General features: G+C 40.2%; 2 protein-coding genes across 3 annotated transcripts in view; one reads left to right on the top strand and one right to left on the bottom strand.

Moving 5' to 3' along the window:
* Positions 1-48: 48 nt before the first annotated feature.
* Positions 49-7,472, bottom strand: LOC125010393 (WD repeat-containing protein 48). 2 transcript variants are annotated; one of them, XM_047588984.1, is made up of 18 exons: positions 7,354-7,472; positions 6,539-6,679; positions 6,337-6,412; positions 6,035-6,247; positions 5,801-5,889; positions 5,350-5,451; positions 5,045-5,269; positions 4,553-4,627; positions 4,192-4,294; positions 4,006-4,103; positions 3,433-3,540; positions 3,201-3,297; positions 3,012-3,107; positions 2,678-2,783; positions 2,430-2,517; positions 1,957-2,033; positions 1,671-1,863; positions 49-1,563 (listed from the first exon to the last, which is right to left on the bottom strand). In XM_047588984.1, exons 1-18 carry the CDS (start codon positions 7,399-7,401, stop codon positions 1,468-1,470), a joined length of 2,031 nt encoding a protein of 676 aa, XP_047444940.1. In that variant the 5' UTR covers positions 7,402-7,472; the 3' UTR covers positions 49-1,467. The 2 variants fall into 2 exon arrangements, with proteins under 2 accessions (XP_047444940.1, XP_047444939.1); XM_047588983.1 differs by having other exon boundaries at positions 6,337-6,415; positions 7,354-7,471.
* A 12,415-nt stretch (positions 7,473-19,887) lies between these two features.
* Positions 19,888-24,225, top strand: part of LOC125011217 (sodium channel protein type 4 subunit alpha-like) — a 31,219-nt gene continuing 26,881 nt past the window's right edge. Inside the window, exons 1-5 of the mRNA XM_047590312.1 lie at positions 19,888-20,051; positions 20,819-20,947; positions 22,242-22,333; positions 22,456-22,698; positions 22,796-22,859. Of these exons, the coding sequence (XP_047446268.1) occupies positions 19,981-20,051; positions 20,819-20,947; positions 22,242-22,333; positions 22,456-22,698; positions 22,796-22,859 (599 nt within the window). The 5' untranslated portion in view covers positions 19,888-19,980. The remainder of the gene's footprint in view (positions 20,052-20,818; positions 20,948-22,241; positions 22,334-22,455; positions 22,699-22,795; positions 22,860-24,225) is intronic.

The raw sequence follows: 24,225 nt of genomic DNA, 5'->3' as shown, positions 1-24,225 counted from the left end.
ACGCCTGAACATATTCCAGCTCATGAAACAACCACGTATAATCCCCCATAAATTTGTCATTGTTAAACCATTCCAATTTATTTCTTTAAATGCCTAAAATATACATATTTCACAAATTATTACAACAAGGGATATTGCAGTGTTCTGGCCCAAAAATGGTACACATCCTGTTTTTGGCCAATTAGAGCTCACTCAATGCATCCCCCACCAGTATGGCGTTACACACACTCATCATGGCAAAATTAACTCGAGAAAATGTACAATAAAAAGATCAGTTTTTTGATTTTTTTTTTTTTCCTGCTTGGTGACACACCAAGAGAGTAATAGGTTTTAGCATTTATTTCACTTTGGTGAATTTCCCACAGTGGTTGAATGTTCATATATTCTCTCAGATGAGACTCCTGTTCAAGTTATATTTGAACTCTTATTAATTCTAAATGAAATATACATTAGGAACAGCCCTCACTGTCACCAGAGTCACTGCTCATGAGCCGAACACAGAGCATGTAAGCATGAGTTACCGTCAAAGATATATACCTTATATATAGCTCCCCAGTTGCTAAGATGACTTGGGCAACTACTAACTTTTTTACCTGCAATTTCTGGGTTGCAGTGAATACAACAAATGCAATTCTTAACACCCAAGTCAAGTTATGTTCATGACCACAAATGTGCTCTAGGGGTTTGAAAAAAAATCATCAGTAAGTGTTGGGTTTTTAAGTAAACTGTACAAGAACAAAATAAAACTGCTGCAAAGTCATTTAAATCAAAGATGTTGTTCACATATTTACAAAAAAAAAACAACAAAAAAAAAAAAACATTCATTCAGTTGAGAACAGCGCAGCTAAAAAATAAAAGACAAAGACAAGTGCTTCTGTCAATGATGTTCAAGCTCTTCTCAATAATTAGATGTCTAGTTGGGGTTAAGTTCAAGTTAAGAAGTCGACAACAGAACAAGTGAGGATCTTTTTTATGAAGGACTATGATGCTACCCAGAGACCAGGTGTACTCTCGAACTGGTGATTCTGTTGAGGCAGGTGTGGAGTGTTTGGAGAACAAAGACAGTGTCTGGAATGTACTAGGACAAACAGTCTACTACATCCACGTGCACACACACACACACACACACTCAAACACAAAACATACTGATACTTCGGTTGCTTCAAAATAAAATGCCAATCGGGAGAAGGAAAAAAAAAAACAGCAGTCAAAGATCTAAACATAAAAAGTCCAACTGTTAAAAAAGAACCAATGTGGACCACTTATCTCCCAGGTGTGTGTTGGCTGCGCCGGCCTGTTCTGCTGTTTTGGTCAGTTCCCTATGATACACCATGAGCCACGTCCTCACAAATTTTTACTGGATTCTCATTGACTCCTGACCACACAATGGGGTTTAGGGTACTACATGTCAGAGGTGGGTGGTGATTGGCAAATGACGAAGAGTTCTGGTTTTAAAAATGATTACTTTCACGTGGACTTCTGCCTATAATGAAGCGTCAAGTCCCCGCCACTCTTCCAGATAAAATGTTTAACTGTTCGCAGGTCCATGTTGGGATCTAGAACCTGGTTGAAAGATGAAAAAAAAAAGAAATAGAAATGAATAAAGTGAAGGACAGAGGGAGGCTAATTGCAGTGGAACAAATGATACATGTGAGGAAAGATAGGCCCACCTGGTCTTGACACATGAGCTCAATTTTCTCTTCAGCTAGCATGGCCATGTCCTCCTCCTTCTCCTGCTCCCCGGGTTTATCGTTGGCTGAGGAGCTGGTGGTCTGCGACTCGTTGTCCAGGTTGATGATCTTCTCGTAAACGTGCTCCATCACCTTCCTCACCTGGAGCATGTCGCTGGCCGAGAGGCGGTCCCTGCAGAACCCAGAGGACCAACAAAATCAGCTCTGCACAGGAGGGCTGCAGAATTCACGCCAGTAATGTAAATACAAGGAACTGCAAACTTACTTTTTTAGAGTTTTTGCACCAGAGGAAGAATGGGGCTGGAGGTAGAATGGGATTTTATTGAACTTGGGCATATTTTTCTGGAACAGAAGAAGAAGAAGAAATAAACACAAGAAAACATGACAAACTAAAAGTCCTTGCACAGGTTCAGGGTTTAACATATTAGCTGGAGTATATTTATAAGCACTTAGCAATTCTTAACAGCAAAAGAAGTCATAATTATCTTCCCACAAACAATGCTTTAGTTTTTGTTTGTTGGCTTCTCTGATTAAAAGAGGTACAAAACATACACACAAGCACTTGAGCTTCCTAAATGAGTAATAATAATAGATGTCTGTGATGTCGACCAAAGTTGGAATAGAATAACAGGAAAGTTAAAAAAAATGAAACATTATGGAAAAGATGACTTCAAGGTAGAGACATGCAAAAAAACAGATAATCTATGTTTAAGGTAAATAAACAGCAGTGATACTCACATCTACAGTTATATCAATGACCCACTGTGGAACTGTCTCATTGAGCAGCATGGATTCAGTCTCTCCACCTGAATCTCTACATAGCAGCCTGCAAAATAAAGCACCAGGCATCAGAAGCAACACAGAGGTGTGGTCAATGAGTCAGCTATTAACATTTCAAGAGGAGGTCACAGAAACTTCCTAAATATTCATTTTACTTTAAAGGTATATATATATGATACATTAAAGGTTGGTCAGTGAGGCCGTACCTAAATAGAGTTCTGCCTCCTGCTTCCCCAAAGATGACTGGCGTGTGTGGTGGCACCTGGAAATATCCATTCCCTTTCTGAACTCGGTTCTCCTGCTCTCCATTCACTGTGAGCACAACAACACAAGCTTTAGCACACAGAGGGAACGACACCTTGGCCCACTCACTGACAGCTGGAAGGCGTGTGGCCAACTCATAGCTAAGTGGAAAAAAACATAAGCGGAACTATCAAAAAAAGACACGCCTCAATGGCTTCCCTGGGCATCACTGCAGTTCTTTGGTTGATTCAATTTTAGAAGAATTATTCAGTGAAGCAGAGGCGCCAGTCTGCTTACCGTGGTTCACCTCGTTCTCCTCTTCGTCCATGGGGTTGATGCGAGTTCTGGGCCAGAACTCCAGCAGAGCCTGGAGCAAAAGTCCCCCCAGGTTCACTGCAAACAAGAGTGGTCAGAATCAGACGTTATGTTAAAGCCACAGCTCTAAATTACTCAACACGTACTTGAACATAAAATATGATATCTTACACTTTGGGTCGGATCCGTCAGAACTTGAAAACCCTGCATCCTTTGCAGAAACCCAAGCAGCGAAGCAGTCACTCTCATCCAAAGTGATAGTGAGCATCTATTGAAAAAATATATAAAAAAAATAAAGGCAGAGCACACAACTGTGAGATGGGTGAACGAGGCCGTGGGAAAGGACAAGTCAGAACTTCCAAAGCAAGTATAAAGCTTCTTTATTACCAGGTTTGCAACTCACCCCGGTTTTCAAGTCAACAGAGAACCAATTTGGCACATAGACCATCTTGAAGCGCTTTTTGATCTCTTCATCAAATTCCACTTTGCCTAAGTCTTCACCCTTGCAAGCCTGCAGAAAATGGACAATTAGTTTTACTTAACTCTACAGAGATTCAACAGGAGGTTTATCAGGACAAATGAGCAGCAAATTACCAGAAATGCATTTCGCCAATAATCTAACATCAAGGAACTTCTTAAAGAACTAAATATTCCCTGCAGTCCTTCTGTTTTCACTCCAGCTGAAAGATCGAGCTTAACTTAAAAAAGCCTCTGCCTCTGTAAGTCAACCTTAACAAAATGTATGGCATCTCATTTCAAGTCAGCATCTCAAATTCCCACTTCACAATTAACCAAGTTTATTTAATCTACTTTTTAAGTGGCACATGTAAAATACTGGACATGACCAATCAGCATCATTCAGCACTGCAGGCCCCACCCTCAATCACCCCCACTAAAAAGGGATTATCTAAACTTATAGTCCAAAATAAGAGCCAATACACAAACAGAAGTACAGTTATTATTTATTATTATTTACCTTCAGGACGTCCCAAAAAGCCACATTGTTGTTGGTATCTTTGGTGAGTATGTGTCTCTTGTCATTGAGAATGTGGCACTGAATAATACTGGCACCTCCTGCAATAAACAACACAGAGTATCACTTTATAGAACGCAAAAGAAAATTGATTTGAGAATACAAATGAGATCAAAAGCACAAGTTTACCCTTGATGACTTGTTCTGGCTGAGTACACAGCGGTGTCAGCGGGGTGGTGCAGTCATTGTCATACTCCCCTGATGATCTAAAGTTGTGCATTCCCTTTAGAGACTACACAAATAAGGTACAAAGACAATGGGTATTAAAGACACCGGATTTTATTAATCGCTTCCTCTCAGCTGATTAATGTAATGCAATTATCTTTTCTGTATCACCCACACAATCGCAAAAGCCGGTTTAAATTTTTACACAAGCTGCAGGAGGATTACAGCTGAACAGCATAAGGCACGGCTACAGGAACAAGCTTCCATCTACACTTCATTACTTTGCCAGTCAACCAGTGATCTCAGAGGTGTCACGCATGCTTACCCATTTATTAACGGATGACTTGGTGGTGGAGACCCAGATAGCAGGAGGTGGATCAGCAGATCTGTCCAGTTCCATCTGAGCAAAAGAGAAAGGCAGCAAAAAGGTTGAGTGACTCCAAACGGTTAGCTAGGAGCACAGGGATGACTGAGGTGAACATGAGGATATGTTTTTGAATTTACAAGTGCTGTTACTGCTGATAAAGCACAGGAAAGACAATCATACAAATTAAATAAAAAACAAACCACATGTGACCATACTGTATTCACAGTGGCATGCTTCTGGGAGAGAAAGAAAAACACCTGGTCAAAGTAAACCTCAGCTGAAATCAATGGGCAGACTTAAACTGCTCAATATCAAACTGAAAGCTACTAAGAATATCTGAAAAATAACTCCATGCCAAACTTGTTTAGTAAATACTGAAAGGATGGATAAAGGAGGGATGTAGTGTGCATCATCTCTCTTCTACTCCAGTAAAGTATTCTAGGTTCTTACTTTGAGCACAGGAGCCTTCTCCTCACAGATGAGCACACGGATGTCGGGGTTACGCAGGTCAGTGCAGTAGATCTTTTTGTCTCTGCCTCCAGAATACACGTGCGTAAAGGCCTCATTGACCTGCAGGGCCCACACCCCTTCGTCATGCACCCGGTATGTGGCGATACACCTCTGCTGGCCCAGTGACCAAAGGCGGATGGTTCCGTCTGAACTGCCAGAAAGGCACTTGAAGAGAGAACAGCAGATTTTAGATTTTGAAAATGCTTCCGATTAACAGCCGCCACATTTTAGATACTTGAGCTCACCTGAGTGCCGTCTCGATTCAGCAGCAATGACTTCACGTTGTCTGTGTGACCTTTAAGCTTCATCAGCTTTGCACATGTTCGAGGGTCCCACACTCTCAGAACCTGGAGAGGATTGTGAATAGAATAAAGTGAGATAAAAGTCCACTCAAAGCATTCAAAAGTGTCCTGGCAAGTCACATTCACATTTTTTGAGATGTAACCTTGGTAATGTTCTACAGGATCAACAACTTGTTTTATTTTCTTCACAGTAATGACTAAAGAGGAACTTAATTTCTGATATTTTGCTCAAACAGCAATAACACTGACAACAATCAGCAATCTTTCTGATGAGCATGTTGGAATCCAAACAAAGAAGGAAATCAAAGATGGGTGGAAAAACGAGAGCATTGTTTTTATCTGTTATATTTTATATATGTGTGTGTGTGTGTGTCGCCTTAATGGAAACTCATACCTTTTCTGTGGATCCAGACACAATGACTGTGCCCATCTGGTTCATAGCCAGACTGTAGATCGAGTCCTTGTTGCCACTGAGTGACGAGGCTGTTTGTTGATAAATTTTAAGAAGATCAATTATACAAAACATCTGGTATTTATTTTCAGTACATACTATACCATGATTGAAATTTCACAGCACACAGCTCAAAAATGGTCACAACCGTCGTCAAAAAAAGAAAAAGTTACTCACTGGTGACAGTGTTGTTGGAAGCAGTAAGCGCCGTTAGTGTGTTCACATCCCAAAGAAAGATCTGCCGGTCCAGACCCGCGGATGCTACAAGCTCCTTGTCCTTTGCATAAGCCAAAGCTTTCACATAGTCCTTGTGAGTTCGTAACGTGGACATACAAAAGCCTTTATGCGCATTCCATACTTTGACTGTCGTATCGGATGAGGCCGATATCACTAAAAACACAAGAGAGGGAAGTCAGGATAAATGGGAGAGTTCACACCTACATCTTAAATAAAGTAGATATGGGTCATTAAAAACTCACATGTTTTTCCGTTACAGCAGAGGACTATATCGTTGACCCAGTCTGTATGATGCTCCATAGATGCAATGTATGGGTCCTGCTACAATAGCAGAGAGAGAAAGAATTAGGATCCAAGGTTGAGAGTGAGAAAAGTATGTGATTAAAAACTGCTGCCTGGTAGTAGTAACACAGTTTTGATAGTTAAAAGCGTACGAAGCTGTACCTTGTGCTGGTAAACACTCCATATCCGGATGATGGAGTCCCTCCCAGCAGTGAAGAGCCGGTTCAAGGCAGGGTCAAGCTGGAGAGCATTCACCCCATTTCGATTGTATTTCTCCACCTCATCCCTAATGACATACGACACCTGGAACAAAAAGAGGGAAGAGTGCATCGAGGGCACACTCCTTTACTACGACTTCTGGTTTAACCCACCAGACACACACCCACTTTGAAGCCTCAACAAGCTAATGACGGCGTTGTGCACAGTAACATTAACTAGGAAAACATGGAACAAGCCACATAATGACTTCCTGCTAAAAAATTAAGACAGTTACTCAGAGACAAGTCCAGCAGTGATAAGGCGTGTTCATGAGCTAGCAGTGTGTGCTGGCAGGGTGCACGCCAAACCCACCGAGGCACGTACGTTTTCTCAGCAATTAGACGGAGCCCGGATGCAGTGCAGCTAAGCTACTGTTAACGCCGTTACGGCATAAAACTGCAGCCAAAACTGTACATTAATCGTTTGTGCTAACCAGCGAGCTGAGTAATCGTCTTGTAACGTTTCATGTGCTCATATGTGTGCACTGTTTTCAGAAGTAGATAGTCATTTAGACATAACCGTTAGCAGAAGACGCTAGCACCTCACGTAAGCTAAGCTAGCTGGTTAGCTGGCTTGAGTCATGACACATAACAGCAGCGCTGCCCTTTTCGTTTGTCTTTTGCTGTCAGTCAAGTATTCGTGAAACATTTCTTTAAGCCGAATACCCCAATGCTTCCGTTGCCACACAGTTTATCAATGATGCGACTCTAATAATTTACCTGTACTTTTCTCCGCCCAGCAGCATTTTGCCTGTGATGCGTGGCCATCTTGCATGTTGACAGTCAATTCATGTGATGCTACATCCGGAAAAAAAGAAAACATATGCACCTGGGCTTTATGGGTAATGTGGTTTTACACTGTTCTTCATTCCCCTGTATAGAGTAGGAGCTTCTCTCTCCAAGGATTGGTTCATTTTCCAGCTGCCAGTTTTAAATTCTTAGAAATAACTTAAACACTCAGTTGGGGACTAGGGTACCTCTTACCATCATGTACTTGACTGGTGCTCCCTGCTGAGAACCCCCTGATGCTGAAAATCAGGGACAATTTCTGGTAAAGTTCTCAAACTATGTACTGTTAATTTTGCAGTGTCTTATGAAAAATATGTTCGTATTGGCCCCAGTTGGTAAAACAGTCCAGGGAAAGCGTTTGAAACGCACCTGCAAGTTTTTGTTTGTGAGCCTTTACAACTAAGCACAGAGCAGCTGCATGCCAGGATCGCTTCATTGTTGATCTGCATTTGATGCTCGCTGAAACAAAATGTGGCTTTGCTTCACTTACGTTGTTGCTACCTGTGTACACGGAAGGAAGAGACTATGTGAAGCCATTGACTGACAGGTCAGAGTGAGCTAGTTATGTCACAAATGAGTCAAAGTTGCAACGATTTGCTGAAGGACACATCTTCACTCTCAGTCTATTCATAGCAAACTGACTGCATGGCTTTTTATCCAACATTCCACAACCTTACTAAAAAAATATGTGTTTTTCCTCCCCTTTATCCCCTTCAAATCCGTTGAATTTGAACATTTTCATTTGAAATAAGTCAGTGAAAATCTCCCAGTAGAAAGTGACGCACAAAAAAGGCCACAGATGTGTCTTTTACTTTGTGCATCATCATGACCTACATCACAGAAACATAAACCACAGGTGATCACAGGCCAAAGCAGCATGATGTAGCTAACTAATGTGGCAACTACAGACAGGGCAAATATGGAAGACTACTTTAAATTAGTTTAAGTCTACAAAAGGGAGGATGTGTCCAGAAGTGTTGACTCACATACTTTCTACTGTCTTTGTCTACTCTTTGTTGTTGTTGCTTTTTTCCCAAGTTGGTTATCTCTTATGTTGTATGTTTCAGTGTCATGTTATATCTTATCTGAAAGGCCAAGAGTAGCTTAAACTGGAAAAAAAAAGAAGCATTTTCACAGTGAAAGGATCCATACTCTGTTGGTGGTTTTGTCTCCTTATCGCATATGTTGTGTTTTTAGATAAATAAATAGATAAATAATAAGCTCAATAACATTTAGAATTTGTATCTTATTGTGTGAATAGTAATCAGGCTGATCTATCTGTTGTCTGTTTCCTTGCAGTTCTTCTGCATATACTGTCAAAACCAAGACTTGAAGCATTTTTGGTGATATACTGTTATATACCAATCAGGCATAACATTATGACCACCTTCCTAATATTGTGTAGGTCTCCCTTGTTGTTAAACTGTTGTGACTCATCAGAGAATGGACATGGATCTTCTGAGGGTGTCCTGTGGTGTCTGGCAACAGAACGCTGTTAGTGGGGGCCTTTTGGTTGAGAGAAGGGGCCTCTGTGGATCATCCCACAGATACTTGATCAGCTTGGGATCTAGTGAATTTGTAGGTCAGGCCTTGTGCTGTTCATGTTTTTTTTTTGGATGGGATTTTTTTTTGGGATGGCTGCTGCCATCAAGGAGTGTCCTTACTATGGGGTGGGGGTGTCTGGTTTGGTTAGGTGGGTGCTACATGTTTGGTCCATCATTTTACAGCAGAACACTAAATTGTCACAAGATGGTCAATATTATTTACATCTCCTGTCAGTGGTTTTAATGTTGTGGCTGATCAGTGTACATTACTGGATAATTGTTACTGATATAACATTTGACTACTGGAGTTATTTAAAATGTTGTTTTCATTTACACAAATGTCTGCAACATCACTACTGCCAAATGAGGAAAATATAATGGTGACTATGACACACTGGCCTGTTAGGAAGTTTCCCTGCATGAATAAGGATCATTTGAGGCGCTCATTGTGTTTCCACTGCAGGGACCAGGGTTAAAATTAAGTTGGAGGGAATAATTTTACTCTCCTCTGGGTACATTGCTTTTCAATGGTACAGGGAAACAATTAAATATTCTGATTGGTAAGTACTCATAGCTTTGTATTTGACATTATATCACTGCAATAGCTTTTAAAGGATTACTTTAAGTCGTGCATTTAGGATATTTGGAATCTGCTTTGCTAGTCCAGCTGATCGATGTACAAGCATTGACTCAATACCCACTTGCAAAGCAGTAAATAACTATTAACTGAACTAGAACAGCTTGAACGTTTAGCCTTGTTGCAGTCACACTGATGCCTGTCTGCCACTTCATATGGCGTTATCATTGTTGTATAGTCTTAAACATTGCTGCCACATACTGGAATGAAGTGTTTGCATGTGTATGGACACATTACCACTGCCACAAGTACAGTGATAACAACGAAATCTATAACTGGTTGTGATGACTGACTGAATATTCTTTTCGTTTTTCTTTCTTTTTTTTTTTTTATACTGTGAAAGCCGTTCATATTCTCACGAAAAGAGAAATAGCGCATTGTTTATTTAAAAAGCAGGAGATCACTGTGATGTCTCACTCTTAAAAGCCAGCGTTGTGTCTCATTGATTCATTGGAGAGTAAAGAGTAAAGAATCCTATTCTCTTTTACACCATATGGATGGCCAGGTGTGAGTTTGTCTCTTACCTGGGGAAAATATGGACAGCTCATATTGGTTTAGGTTTCCCTGAATGATCACATCATACTGAAACCATGTTACTCACTTTATTGGTTGGTGGCTTTCATGTTGTGGCTGATTGGTATGTAGGCAACTCTAAGTCAGCTTTAATGAATACCATTGAACTGTAATTGTCAGTGCCATGACCAGGCAGAGCCAACTCCGGCTCTACTAGTCATTAATAATAGGGCTAAGACTGCATTATTGCAGCTCTGTCACACTGTCCTACACAGACACAAAGTCTGCTTTTTACCACTAGAGGGTGTAGCACCATGTAGGAGTAGGGTGTAGCACCATGTAGGAGTGGGCTGCAGATAACCCAGAACCACTGCCTTCTTTAGTCTTCTGGAAACAAACACAATATCTAATTTGACAACAACCGCGCGAAGTAATGTGGTTTCTGTTCATCAAAGTCACAGCAGGAGACTTCCCTGATTAGCCCCTATAGTAGTAAAGTCAGTTCAGTCGTTCCCAGTGTCTGCCTTGTCTAGATGTAGGCCTACATGTTCATTCAGACCTGGGGGTACAACATTAAGTAGGTTAATAGCTTTTTATGTGTGTCCAAAACACCATTCAAATGTCTTTATTAAGAGAATCAAAAGTCAGTGTGACATTAAATAACTTGTTAATGCGGATGTTATCTACACATAATGACTGGTTTACATTAAAGCGGTCTACACGTGCTAGTAATAGAAGTTTAAATCTTCCACGGCACAGAACTAGACCAAGTTTCTTCAGAGTGCCCATACTGTTCTGAGTTTGTCACCTGGTCATGTGATAAAGCTGCCCACTCTCTCCCAGTAGCTGCGTATTTCTGCCATGTTTGGGTGTGTCGTGGGGTCCTATCGGGGCGGTAATCCTCAGTGGTCCAGTAGCATCCTCCCCTCCCTCATGCTCTCTTGCTGAAGGGCAAATCGAGGCGCCTCTCTGCCGCCGCTGCGCAGCTGCTGAAGACAGCGCAGCATCCTCTCCTCGCTGCGCGGATCGGGACCCTTTTTTTCCTCTCTGTGGAATGAATACGGAAGAGACTCGCGAATGGACGGGAAGAAGTTGTGCATCGCACCTGTGGCAGGTTTCAAACTGCTCAACATAGGGCGATAACGCCACTTCCGTGCGCCTAGAAGTACCTTTTAACATAAACTTTGGGTTCTGGAGACACTTTCCTGGGTCCACGATGAGGCGAAGTAAGCCTTGAGGCTAAGAGATGGATTTTGCACGGAGGGTTTGGCTGTTTCTTCTTCTGAAACCCGAAGGACTTAACTCTGGAAATTATGCTCTAAATCTCAGGGTTTCATATGTAAGTATTTTTCCATTCTTATTTTTTTTTTAAATAGTATTTTGGGTACAAACAGCTGGAACAGAAAGCAGAAGAAAGTCCCAATCAGTCAATCCCTTATCAAGACTTGATTGATTTCTGCTTTTATTTGTTTTCATTTCTCATCTTAGCGCGACTAAATTTATTAATGAAGAGCTGCATCCAATAAGTGATTGTTTTAAAAGGTCTGGTTTTAGGCTTCACTTATAAACATAGAACCATACTTGCTCATTGGCAAATTCAGTTTAATTTTGTGTTTCCTCTCTGTCATAACCTATACTATATGAGATGGATCACACATTACTACAAAAGAATATGTGGCAGTGATTATAATCCATGACATATCAAACTTGGATGTTTCACCTGAAATCTTGACAGTCTTTTTTTTTTTTTTTTGCATATTATGAGGGATGTAACCTGTTTTTTCCCTCGGTAGAAACATTTAGACATTTAGAGATATGCTTAAAACAACAGATTATAGAACATCAGTTTCATCAGTTAATCACCTTGTCACTGGCATAATTTCTCCACTGTGTCATTTTGTGGGTCTATACCTTCCGTAACGTATTTAAGCTATCTGCTGCAATCACAGAGAAAGGTTTTAGCCAAAGAAGTAGGTCAGCAGTTCGGCCTGTGCACCTAGGATCACAGTGTGAAGCAGCGACATGTAACATGCTCACTTAGACTCCGGCAAATTGTCCAAGTTTGTTTCCAAATGTACCAGTAGTTGTAACTTGTTTAATCACATTTAATTCCCGATAAACATCTGCTACAGTAGTGGGCAATGCCACAGTCTTGAAAAACAGAAACAGAAAAACCCTCAAAATTAACATGTGAGCCCCAAGACCGTATGCAGTATTTATTTATTTATTTCCTTTCTCTGCATGAACCAGGAAACATTGGTTTTCTATCAAAATAGTCTTAGTATATGTGAAAGTATTTTCTTGAAAATGAAATGGCCTGCTCTTACAGGTGGCAAATCATCTTGAAATATCCTTAAAGGGGAAGGCCACCAATTTCACCACATACAGCACATGAAAATGTTGTATAAGACCTGTTGTGGCTCCAGATGGAGCTGTGTGACGTATGACGCTGTAAATGTGATGTCACTTGAGGCAGCGTGAGGCAGTCAGGGCAAGCATTAGGTAAGGAAGTGACCAGATATCTGTGGTCATTTTGTCTCTGGCAGAGGTGAAAGTAAATGTTACTTGCGCTGTTCTTAATGTAGGTGGTTATTTTGATAAGGAAGTCAGAGTTTGGTTCCATGTAAAGAGTCATGTGATGTGACGTGAACACTCCACAACCTGACTTCTCACACGAAATAAATATTTACATAAATGTGAGCAGCAGCCTGAAATGACAAATATTTATGCATTTCAACAACTTTCTAACTGAGTTGTTTTCAGTAGTTAAAATCTGAATTTCCTTTTTTCTGTGAGAAGCTTCATAATGATACTAGTCCTACACAAACACCAAAGTGCAAGGATTTTCAGTTGAGATGCAGAAAGTTTTTCTTTGACAACAATTCACTTTATAATTGCCTTTAAGTTTAGTTTGATAGTTACAGGCATGTCTCAGGTGTGACAGTCACTTGTAAGAGTACCTTTTATGTGCATATATATATATATATATATATATATATATATATGTAGTCCACAAAGATAGTAGGAATCTTCTGCTGCCATGCTGACTACATAGGTAGTTACACTGTCTGATTGCTCTGTTAATAGACAGTACATCGAGCAACCTGTACAGTTTCCGGGGATGACATCTCAGAAGGTCAGGTTAGCATTTTACTGTCCAGACAACATCACATATTTATTGTCTTTTACTTTTCTTCTAGTAAAGATCAACTAGTCCCTGAAAGACAAATTGAACTTTACCCACTTCTGCTTATATTATTAACGACTGCAATTCCTAACCTGTGACGCTGATGAGGGCCTCAAGATATAATATCAGACATCATAAGGATCTTTTGTGATTTCGTACTTTTAAGCTTATGGTGTTATAAAGCTTCCTGTAAATGCAGAGGCAAAAGTATTGCACATTACGGCATATTATCTAAGTATTTAAAAAAAAGTGTTGAAATAATGACTGCGAAGTTCTGAGTTATGTCTTCTGAATAAGCTCTAGAGACTTGTAAAGCCGACGTGTACTCTAACCACGCTTTAAAATAATCTCATCTCATCTTCCATACCACTTAATCCTCACTAGGGTCGTGAAGGTTGCTCAAGCCTGTTCCAGCTGTCATTAGGTGAGAGGTGGGGTACACCCTGGACAGGTCGCCAGCCTATCGCAGGGCTAACACAGAGACAAACAACCATTCGCACTCATACTCACACCTAGGGTGAATTTAGAGTCATTAATTCTAACAATTCCAACACTAACAAGCTTTTTCCAAGTCTTTGGAGGGAGTGCCCGGAGAAGACGCACAGAGAACATGAAAACTCCAACCAGAAAGGCCCTTCTCACTGGGAGGCATCAGTGCTAACCACCACTCCACTGTGCCGTCCCAGAATCAAGTTGTATGTTCAATAAATAATTTCTATAGGGCTTGCACGGCCATGTCCTGTCATCACTAAATACATTATTAATCATCCCTGATAATGTTAACCAGGTGGCTTCACTGTCTTAACTGTTACACATAGAAATGCATTAGTTACAAGTTCAGTAACTTGCTCATGGACACATACGCTACCAGTCAAAAGTTTGGACACAATTGTCCAAATAGTTCAATTGAATTGTTGTTCAATTCAATGACAAAGTGCGACCAAACTTTTGACTGGTAGTGTTGGTGGCAGCTGATGAGAGACGGTTAAAATGGTTTTCTGCAGAGCCGGTGTGCGTGCATTTGCGTGTCAAAACTGCTCTAGTTTCACTTTAATTATCTTAATTATCTGCAGTGATGATGATCATATCACATCTGGCTGTTATGGGAATTAAATTTCATTCAACTAAATAGTTTTTTTTCTCTCGCTCTGTTGAGTGTACAACAAGCATCAGAGGCAGATGTCCTCTCTGTTCATTTAAATAGATCAGTAATATTCATATACAGTTTTGAACATACACTTGGCTCTTCATTGCTCTGTATCATTTCTCATCTGCTCTAAAGAGTACTCGAACTGTGTTCCTCTGAACGATCCGTCACATCCTGTCAAATTGTGACAGAGGTATCATTGCTTTGAACTTGTTTTATGACCATGCAAATGGACCATTACCTCTTTATTTTGGTATCTAATGTGCAAGCACTAGATTCAGTGTGTGAGACAAGCTGATTTGAGATCAACCTGGGCCAAATAAGCAGATCAAGTGAAGGCAGATGACGAGCGTCTGGCTGGACGTGCGAGGAGGTCAATGCATTTCAGGACAGGAGGAGGTGGAATATTCATAGAGCTGGTGGTATTTCTTCATCAAAAGTGGGAGTGGGAGGGAATATTTCATAATAGAACGCTATTGTCTTTGTTTAACTTGGTCCATGGTCTGTGATCAGACAACTTGCAAACTGTCTGACTGCTTAGTCCATGCTTAGTTTGCAGAGGACAACAGAATGTGAGGGCTCCTTTTTGAATTTAGGCACAAGTATTTAAATTAATAACCAGTTTCCTGTCTAATGCAAAATAGTTTTAAAAAGTGGAAGCTTTACTTAAAATATAGTAACAGCAGGTAAAGGTTTGTCGCAACCTGTATTCCACAGTGTCTACTCAAACATGTGGCTTCCCTAAGCTCTATGCATTTTAGCACCCTTCAGCTCATTGTTTTGGTTTTCTTACCCTCAGCTTTGTGAGTGCCAACTGTAGCCCATAGCCCATGAGCAGCTACTAACACACGAAGCAGCACATATAGAGTTGGTTAGAGCCAAACAGAGGTGACAGGAGACTGGATGTGGATCTGGCATACTGTGAGTCTAACTCTGCTAGACGACAATATGTTCACTAATATTAATTTTATAAAGTTATATGCAGTAAAATAACAAGTTGAAACAATGTGTGTGATCATAGTTTCTGCATTTTGTAGGTAACAAGGAGAACTTAAACAGCTTGCACTTAAAAGATATACACATTGATTGTGTTATAGTAGTCACTAGCACTTTCAGATATATGTGATATATTTTGTCGCAACTCACTGTTCATTTAGTGGAACTCAAGAGTTTATTTAAGCGCAGCATCTTTAGGCGTGGTATTGTGACAACAAAAACCCCCCCCGACATATTAATACAACAACTTTACTGTCAGGCTGATGTCAGTTCCCTGCAGTTTCCCTTGTTTTACCTGATGCAATCAGCAAGTGATTGAGGTCCTAAATCATTGCTGCTGACCCCTGGTCAGAGAAACAGACTGTGGACTTAATCCCTCTGACTCAGAACTATCGGAGTGAACTTAGAGCAACAGAGACACTATGTTAACAGAAAGCTGGTGGTTAGTGCTGAATACTGAGAATTTAGATTAGTGTCTCTGAACCTCCCTCAGCACCAATCCAGCATTTGACGGTATATCGCAATTACACAATGTTTAAAATAGAGAACATGTGCCCTTCAGTGATAGAGACTTATATTTCATTACACTTGGTAAATACTACATGTTTCAGAATAGTTGTAGCCTGGACGCCAGGCTTCTCACTCTCACATTTTTTATTTTGTTGGGGGAATGCCGGTCTGGAGTTGCTCCATTGATTATGCTTAGCAAAGATCTGCCAGGCCAGTCAGACTGTTTGGGTGAGCTTCATGTGGTCACAGACAGAGCAGTAAGAGTGACATAGCCATATACTTCATCTGAATACCATTGAGCTGAATGTGTTTACAACAAAATTGCTCAGATGGTTTATAGAACCACCCAGTTGTGTGCAGTTATTTTTCTCAATAGGGGTTGAGACACCCCCATAATAAAATACAGATTCATATTCTAATAGGAATTGAGTCTGACTTCAATAGGCTAGTATTATAGATAGGCTAGGCTAGTATTATAATTGATTCTGGGAATCTTTCCTGGGTGTGTTTGTACCTGTGCTTTAACCTGGCCACTTGATGTTAATGCTAGGTCTGAACGGGACCTTTAGCCTTTAAAGACTCCACCAACTAGCCACTAAATTTGTCCTAAATTGTTGTGGGATTAATGTAGAGCATAGAGTTTGTCACTCAGAACTATTGCCTGCTTCTACTGGACTGGACTGTTAATGGTGAAGTGGAACTAAAAAACAATTAGGTTTAAGTACATTTTAAGATACTCTGTGGAAAAGTGATGGTAATTCTCTCTTGGTTTATCAGTATAAACAACCTCTGTTAACATTATGCATAATGATTTCATTCACTCATTACATAAAATAATCCTGAAAGTATATTTAAGGAGTTTGAAAACTTTCTTTGACACCTTCAGTTTGTTGTGCCAGCCACTAATAAAAATGCACTGCTGGTCTTGTTTGTGCAGTGACTGAAGTCATGTAAGAATCTCTGCTGCTCTGTTTCACAGGCCTGTGTACTTAACGTCTTATTTTTTCTCACCATCTTCCATTTCTGCTCTTTCTGTGACTCCAATCGCCACCCCTCTGCATGCAGCTGTAAGTAAATTCTAGTACAGAAGAATCAGGATGAAAAGATGGCAGCCATGCTGTTACCAACGGGTCCTGATGGCTTGCGGCGGTTCACTCGCGAGTCCTTGGCTGCCCTGGAGCAGCGGATTGCGGAGGAGCAGGCCAAGAACGCCAAGGATTGCCACGAGGCTTACAGAAACGCGGAGCCACCCAAACCCAGGCTCGACCTGGAGGCAGGCAAGCAGCTGCCACGCATCTATGGTGAGGTCCCTCCAGAACTTATCGGAGTGCCACTGGAAGACATTGATCCGTTTTACTACAAGAACCAGAGGGTGAGTGCGTGAATGGGAGAGCTTTCTGGGGTGGGTTAAATGGTCAGATATTTGTGGGCTATGTCTTGGCAGCAGTCAGAAATAACTTTAGGTACTTGAAGTTACTCATCATTAGGCCAGTAACAATCCATCTGAGAATACTGAGCTTGGAACATGGCTAGAAAAAAACATTAAAAACATTATTATCAAGGTTAATATGAGTATATTACTGAAATTATCTTAAATATATTGTTTTCAGTGTTATAATCAACCATGCCTGTGGTGTATTTTTCATTGAGATGATCACTAAAGTTAGAAACTGATGTTCATCGGTTAATTTATTGAAAATTAATCCATATATATATTTTTTTTTTTTAAAAAGACCTGACTTTTACGCTTATAGCGGAAGTGATGGGAGACACATTCCAGTTATTCTGAAGACTTCACATGACTGAGCTAACATTAGATTCATTCACAGGTGTCAAACATATGGCCCGCAGCCCAAAAGCGGCACGCCAGAGGGCCTAATCTAGCCCGCAGCATGTATTTGCAAAGTGCAAAAATTACATAGAAGACTGTAGTTTTTCAACAAAAACAACTGGTATCCCTCGTTTATCCACTTTTAGTTTTTAGTCAGAGAAGTGGACAGAAAACAACACTGAGACCCAGGACTAAACAGCAAACAGTAATGAGCCCAAATTACACTCTCTAAGTCTCACTAATCCAGGGTGAGACTTTAGTACTAAAACTTGCAAAATACCAACTAAATTTGACTAACGAGATGAAGATGAATGTTGGAACACATTTTTTATTTTTTTAACACAAAAATGATATTAATACATTTAAATAACTTATTATTAACCAGAGGCATGCTGCCATTCTGGATGAAGTCTCAGTGTGTTTGTTTGAACCAGCCCTTCATTTTGATCTGAACTACGCGCATGCATCCTCAAAATCACCTGGTGTTTTTTTCCGAATTTACCAAGTGCTTTAGATCAGCCAACGGAGACATGGCCAGTGTGTGTGTGTGTGTGTGTGTGTGTGTGTGTCTCTTTAGCTCTCTTGTGGATGCATGCAAATAGGATTAGCAAGTTTTGATTTGCAGAGTCGGTAGATCAGGCCGCTGCCCATTAATGGGCCGCTTATGGTGAGATGAAAAAAACGATGTGGCAGCCATTCTCAGGGTCTCTTTGTTTTGGCATGTGAAGCCCTGCTGGATGGGAGGATTATCCAAAGACGAAAAATATTTAAATAAATGCCACATCTGTTGGGGAAAGGTTCAGCCCGCTTTGGAGTGTGCTTATTGTGGAAGTTAACACAGATGGTAGACAGGGAGACTAAACACAGCAGCTGCATTGCATCCTTGCTCAGTAAAGGATACGGCTGAACTGCTGCTCAGAGTTTATTTGCAGAAGTGAAACAGGCATGAATGTGCGTGAATGTACTGGCCGTGTGGTCATTTTTTTTTTTAGAATTCATTCTAAATTCTACTGTGAAGAATGACATTTCAAAAATGTGATTTTTCTGATCCATGTTTTTTTGTTTTGTTTTCTTTGCAGACTTTTATAGTACTAAACAAAGGGAAGGCCATCTTCAGATTCAGTGCCACATCTGCAATTTACATATTTAGTCCATTTCACTTCATCAGATCAATCGCCATAAAGATTTTAGTCCATGCATATCCTTTTTTGTTACCTCATGTGCTTATGTCTCTTCCTTTTGTAATAGATAAGAATCGGGATTAGGTGAAATTCAAATCCAATCCGTTACTGCTTTTGACAACGGCTAAAAAAAAAGGGGCTCACCTTAAAGTGAATATGTCAGTGTCAGGGTTGCTCTGATAAATACCCTACTCCCTGCTGTGAACAAACTACTGTACGCCATCATCACATTAATTTTGTAGCAGATTCTACTCCTTGCGTGTCACCCTGGCCGATAAGCCAATTTCCAATATTTACAGATTTCCCCCCGTAGCTTTGTATTGGATTTTTCCATAGTCCCATTTTTGAAACAGCTTTGTAATGGTCCTCTCTGGCATCGCAAACCAAATCCCCTCATATCCCTCTTTTAATCTCTGAAATGAAATAAGAGCAAGGAGATTTCGTAACATGTGATGGCTGCCTATTAGTTCTCAGACAGATGATTTATAATTTACATTTCGGGATGGGGCGGGCATCACAAACTGTAACTGATGTTTTTGTGCAATGAACTGCAGGTTAAAGGAGTTTTAATGCCAAAACTATATGCTCATTTTACCTTCAAATGAAGAGGAAACGTCGGGATGTTTAATCCAACTATCTAATCTGTTCGTCCTGAATTGCTTTCATATTTTTAAACATTTCATCTATCATACTTTTGTCATTTGCTGCATCTTTTGTAATATTTTCATTCATCCATACGAGAGATGATATCACTCATAATCTGATTTAATGTTAAATGGAATTTGCTTACATTTTCCATAATCTGCATTTACTGTAGTTGTAATGCTGTTGGTGCACGCAGTGACAGTTTATCCTAATGGATATATTTCACAGGATTATATTAAATCGTGTCTGCTTCACTTTGCATACATTGTCTGCTCTCCAGAAAAACTTGTTTCTCTCTAAAATGACATATTATCATATCAAAATACACTTTCCTTAACCCCTTCCCACATTGTTTAGCTTATTCATAATGTTCACTATATTGACCAACTGCTGCTTCATGGCCATGTCTGATCCGGCGCCATGGACCAAATACCTGGAGTAAGTAAATCCCGTATTTAAGCTGTAATTTAAACTGTAATTGTAAACTGTGCTACTTGTCTTCTAATGTGTTCTGCTGGGGTTTGTTGCTTTATCAGCGGTAATTGAAGAATTGTTTGCCATGTAAGTAAATGACGCATGATGCAAATCTAAAGCCATCAGAGCAACACGTTTGCATGTTGAAGAAAGCACCGCCGTGGAATGAAAATGGCCATCGAAAAGTCTTTAGGAATACTCCGCCATGCTTGACGTGAAAGACGCGGCTGTGCTATTCACCATCCGTGGCTTTTTTTTTTTTTTTTTTTTTTTTTTAGCATGCTACAGGCTGTCTTTCTATTTTTTTTGGTAATTTATTTTTCGCAACATCAGAAATTCATTTTCAAAAAGACGTTAAAATAGGATCAGAAGAGGACATAAAGAAATAGGCCATTCTATGACTTAGCTTGGCTTAAAGACTGTAAAAAAGGAAGCGACACAGCTGGGCTGGTTCCACTCTATGTGCTTAACAGTGTTTGCTTTTTCATCTCAGATCTTAGACAGTAAACTGTGAAAGAAATAAAGGCAACAAATAACTTTTTTCTAATTTTGTAAAAGCTTGAATTTATTATTATGTAATAATGTATATCTTAATGCAGTCCATAATGTCACATATGCTCAGCATGTTTTTATTTCTCCATATTTACGTTAATACAGATGCTTTTTAAATTCAAGTTCGACCCTCAGTGCTAATGTTGCATTTTACTTCCTCCCCCATGAATATTTTCCAGGTATACATTTACTGGCATTTACACTTTCGAGTCAGCAATAAAGATATTAGCGAGAGGATTCTGCACCGTGCCGTTCACCTTCCTGAGAGACCCATGGAACTGGTTGGACTTCACTGTCATCATCATGGCGTAAGTTTCAATATCTTTTTTTTTTCTGATAATCTGTCTCTTTATACATTGACTTTATGTTGAATGTGGCTACATTTTGCAGATGATATCAGTTCAACAACTAATTAAGTTGTTCACTTGGTGTTTGCACAGTTTGTGCTATGCAGTAAATATACAATATAAACGTTTCTTTAAATATTTTTCATTATGTCAGTGTGACTGTTCTCAGTCGACACTGAGGATTTCAGACACCATGAACAATAAGCCTATTGCAAAGGTCAGAAATCTATATGTGAAATTACTTTGCAACCACAGTCCAGGTGGCAGATTAGACAGTGACCTCTCGATGGTGCTGAATTGTTAGAGCCCAATCATCCTGAAAGGACATTAGCTTTGTTTGAAAACAGAGGGACAAAATCACCTTGACTGGATGTAGACACGCTCAAAGCTGTCATTACCCTCACGGATTAATTTGGGTTTTTTAATAATTATAGTTGAGGCGGGTAATTCAGGGCTCATTCTGTCTTGCACGCACCACATTTTTATATTACCGTGAATTACATGAGTGCTCTTTTGTGGAAGGTCTGATCTACCGACTCTGCAAATCAGAAGTTACTCATCCTATTTGCATGTATCTGCAAGAGAAAAAGACACACTGGTCTATAGTAGCTGCTCTCAAGCACATGGTAAAAGAAGTAAAAACATCAGGTGATTTACTGGATCTCTATCATATCATATACACATGCCATAAGTTCAACTGTTTTGGCAGCAGAATGCAGCACCAAACGGTTGTCAGTAAAAGTTTGTGAATTTAGCAGCTAGAAAGAGAGAGATTTTTTTTTTTCTCAGAGGTTGGCGAAAAACCAAAAACTGAGGTAAAAGATTATTGGATTAACGTTCATCCCCAAGACTGAAACACAAATTTTCTGCTGTGGCTGGAAATAGAATTATGTATGTCAGTGTTGTGTTCACTGCTCGCTCCCTTTGCTTCTAAGTAGCCACAACTCTGTCATTTTAAGTTATATACTGGATGTAAAGTCAAATGTGTTTTATACATGTAATTATAGAGTTTCTTTTGTATTATAAATGAACTCTCTAAATCTACATTAATTTAATGATCATCTGGTGAAATCAAGCCAATAAGAAAGCTTTAAGCAAAATTATGCTTCTTGACATTATTTGATTAAAATATCTATCTAAAGACATGATGTCATACAGCTCCTTTAGGTATGCCTAAAATAGATTATCATTCTCATTGTTATAGTACAGAAGAACTACTTGGTTTAATCTCCCTGCTCTTTATATGAAATTACAGATACGTGACAGAATTCGTCGACCTTGGAAATGTCTCTGCGTTAAGAACCTTCAGAGTACTGAGAGCACTGAAAACCATCTCAGTTATCCCAGGTGAGATCCATCAGCTAGCGCTCTACATTTCCTATCTTGTCTCTGACTATGTGAAAAACTTTCACTTGATGTTTCCCAACGTCACCGAACAAACAGTGTATCATCTACTCTCCTCCCGCAAGGTCTGAAGACCATCGTGGGTGCCCTGATCCAGTCTGTGAAGAAGCTGGCGGACGTGATGATCCTGACCGTGTTCTGTCTCAGTGTTTTCGCCCTTATCGGCCTGCAGCTCTTCATGGGGCTCCTAAGACAAAAGTGCATCCGCAGCCTCTCGCACTGCATCAACTCCTCGTATAGCACCAACTCGTCCTTCGTCTGCAACAACAGAACCTGGAGCTCCATGGCAGATTTCCTCACCAATGAAGGTCAGCCAGAAACGAAACACAGTTGTGTAGTATCAGTATTTTCAAAGAAGATTCACAGGAAAACATATTGTGTAACTTGTTGTTCTGCTTTCCTCAGATAATTTTTACAAAGTTGAAGGAGCAAAGGATGCCTTAATATGTGGATATGGAAATGATGCAGGGTAAGTGAGTGTTTCCTCTTCATGCTGCTCCATGCTCCATCTGCTCTTATGTAATATCAAAATATGTCTGATGGCTTTTGATGCAGTGCATTTCATGTGTATAACTGGATACACAGTGCCCCTTGATAGTATTGCCCGTCACAGAATTTTCTACATTTCTGCTTAAAATGGCTCAAAGCATCTCTGGATTTTCAGATTTGTCCTGAAAGTAGACAAAGAGATCCCAGTCAATCAAATAAAACAGAAAAATAATGCTTTTGTTAAGGCCAAATTAGAGTCTATCTGTTCAGACATGCTTCTAATCTAATGTTCACTGTTGCGTTGTCACAATCTGATCTTCACGACACATGTTTGTGGAACTGTATGTGGCATGAACGAAGGAGGTTTCTGAGAAGCTCAGAAAAAATGTTATGTTGTTAATGTTCATGAGTCCACCATCAGGAGAACACTGAACAACCATGGTGTGCATGATCCAGTGGCAAGGACAATGCCACTGCTCTCCAAAAAGAAAATTTCTGCCCTTGCTTGGGCCTGTTTTCCTGCCTTTGGGTCTGCATCTTGACATCACTGATTGATCAATGAATTCTGAACTGTATCAGCAGTTATAAGAGAAAGTATCAGGACTTCTGTCTGTGAGCTGAATCTTAGGAGAAACGGGGTCATTCAGGAAGGCAGCGATCTCAAGGGCCCAAGTTGTTCTAGTAAAGAGTGGTTAAAGAAAAACTAGATAAATGTTTTGGAAAGGCCAAGTCAGGATCCTGACCTTAATCCAATGTTGTGGAAGGACCTGAAGCAAACAGTTCATGTGAGCAAAGTCACCAGTATCTCAGAGCTGAAGTGGTTCTGTACTGAGGAATGGGCTAAAATTCCTTAAATCCGCTGTAGGCGACTGTTCAGCAGTTACTGGAAATGTTTAGTTGCTGTTATTGCTGCACAAGGGGGTCACACCAGCTACTGAAAACCCAAGTTTAGTTTACATACTCTCGCAGATATATTAATAAATGCACAAGTATAGTTTGTTTGTGTGTGTTTTATTGCGTTGATGTTTCAGTATTTATTATGCATAAATGTGAGGGGTACTTTTAATACTTTTAAGTGGCACTGCATTTGCTTGGGAACCAAGTTCAGCATAGACAGTTTTTGCAGAAGAAGAACACAACAATAGAGAATGTGCTTCGAGCGCCATGTTCAATCTGTGTCTACGAGATACATAATGTATAGAGGAATGATTCTATCTGATGGAGAGTTGTAGCGTGAGAGAGGCTGTACATAAGACGACATGTGACGTAGATAATCACCCCGGCTCCACTGGAACCCTCTACTCAGAAACATGGAGTTGCCAGCTGGAGAGGCGGGGAGGGTCTGT

This window comes from Mugil cephalus, chromosome 7 (assembly GCF_022458985.1).
Source record: "Mugil cephalus isolate CIBA_MC_2020 chromosome 7, CIBA_Mcephalus_1.1, whole genome shotgun sequence".
Taxonomy (NCBI): Eukaryota; Metazoa; Chordata; class Actinopteri; order Mugiliformes; family Mugilidae; genus Mugil; species Mugil cephalus.
The sequence above is the reverse complement of the archived record's forward strand: the minus strand, read 5'-3'. Positions and strand labels throughout refer to the sequence as shown.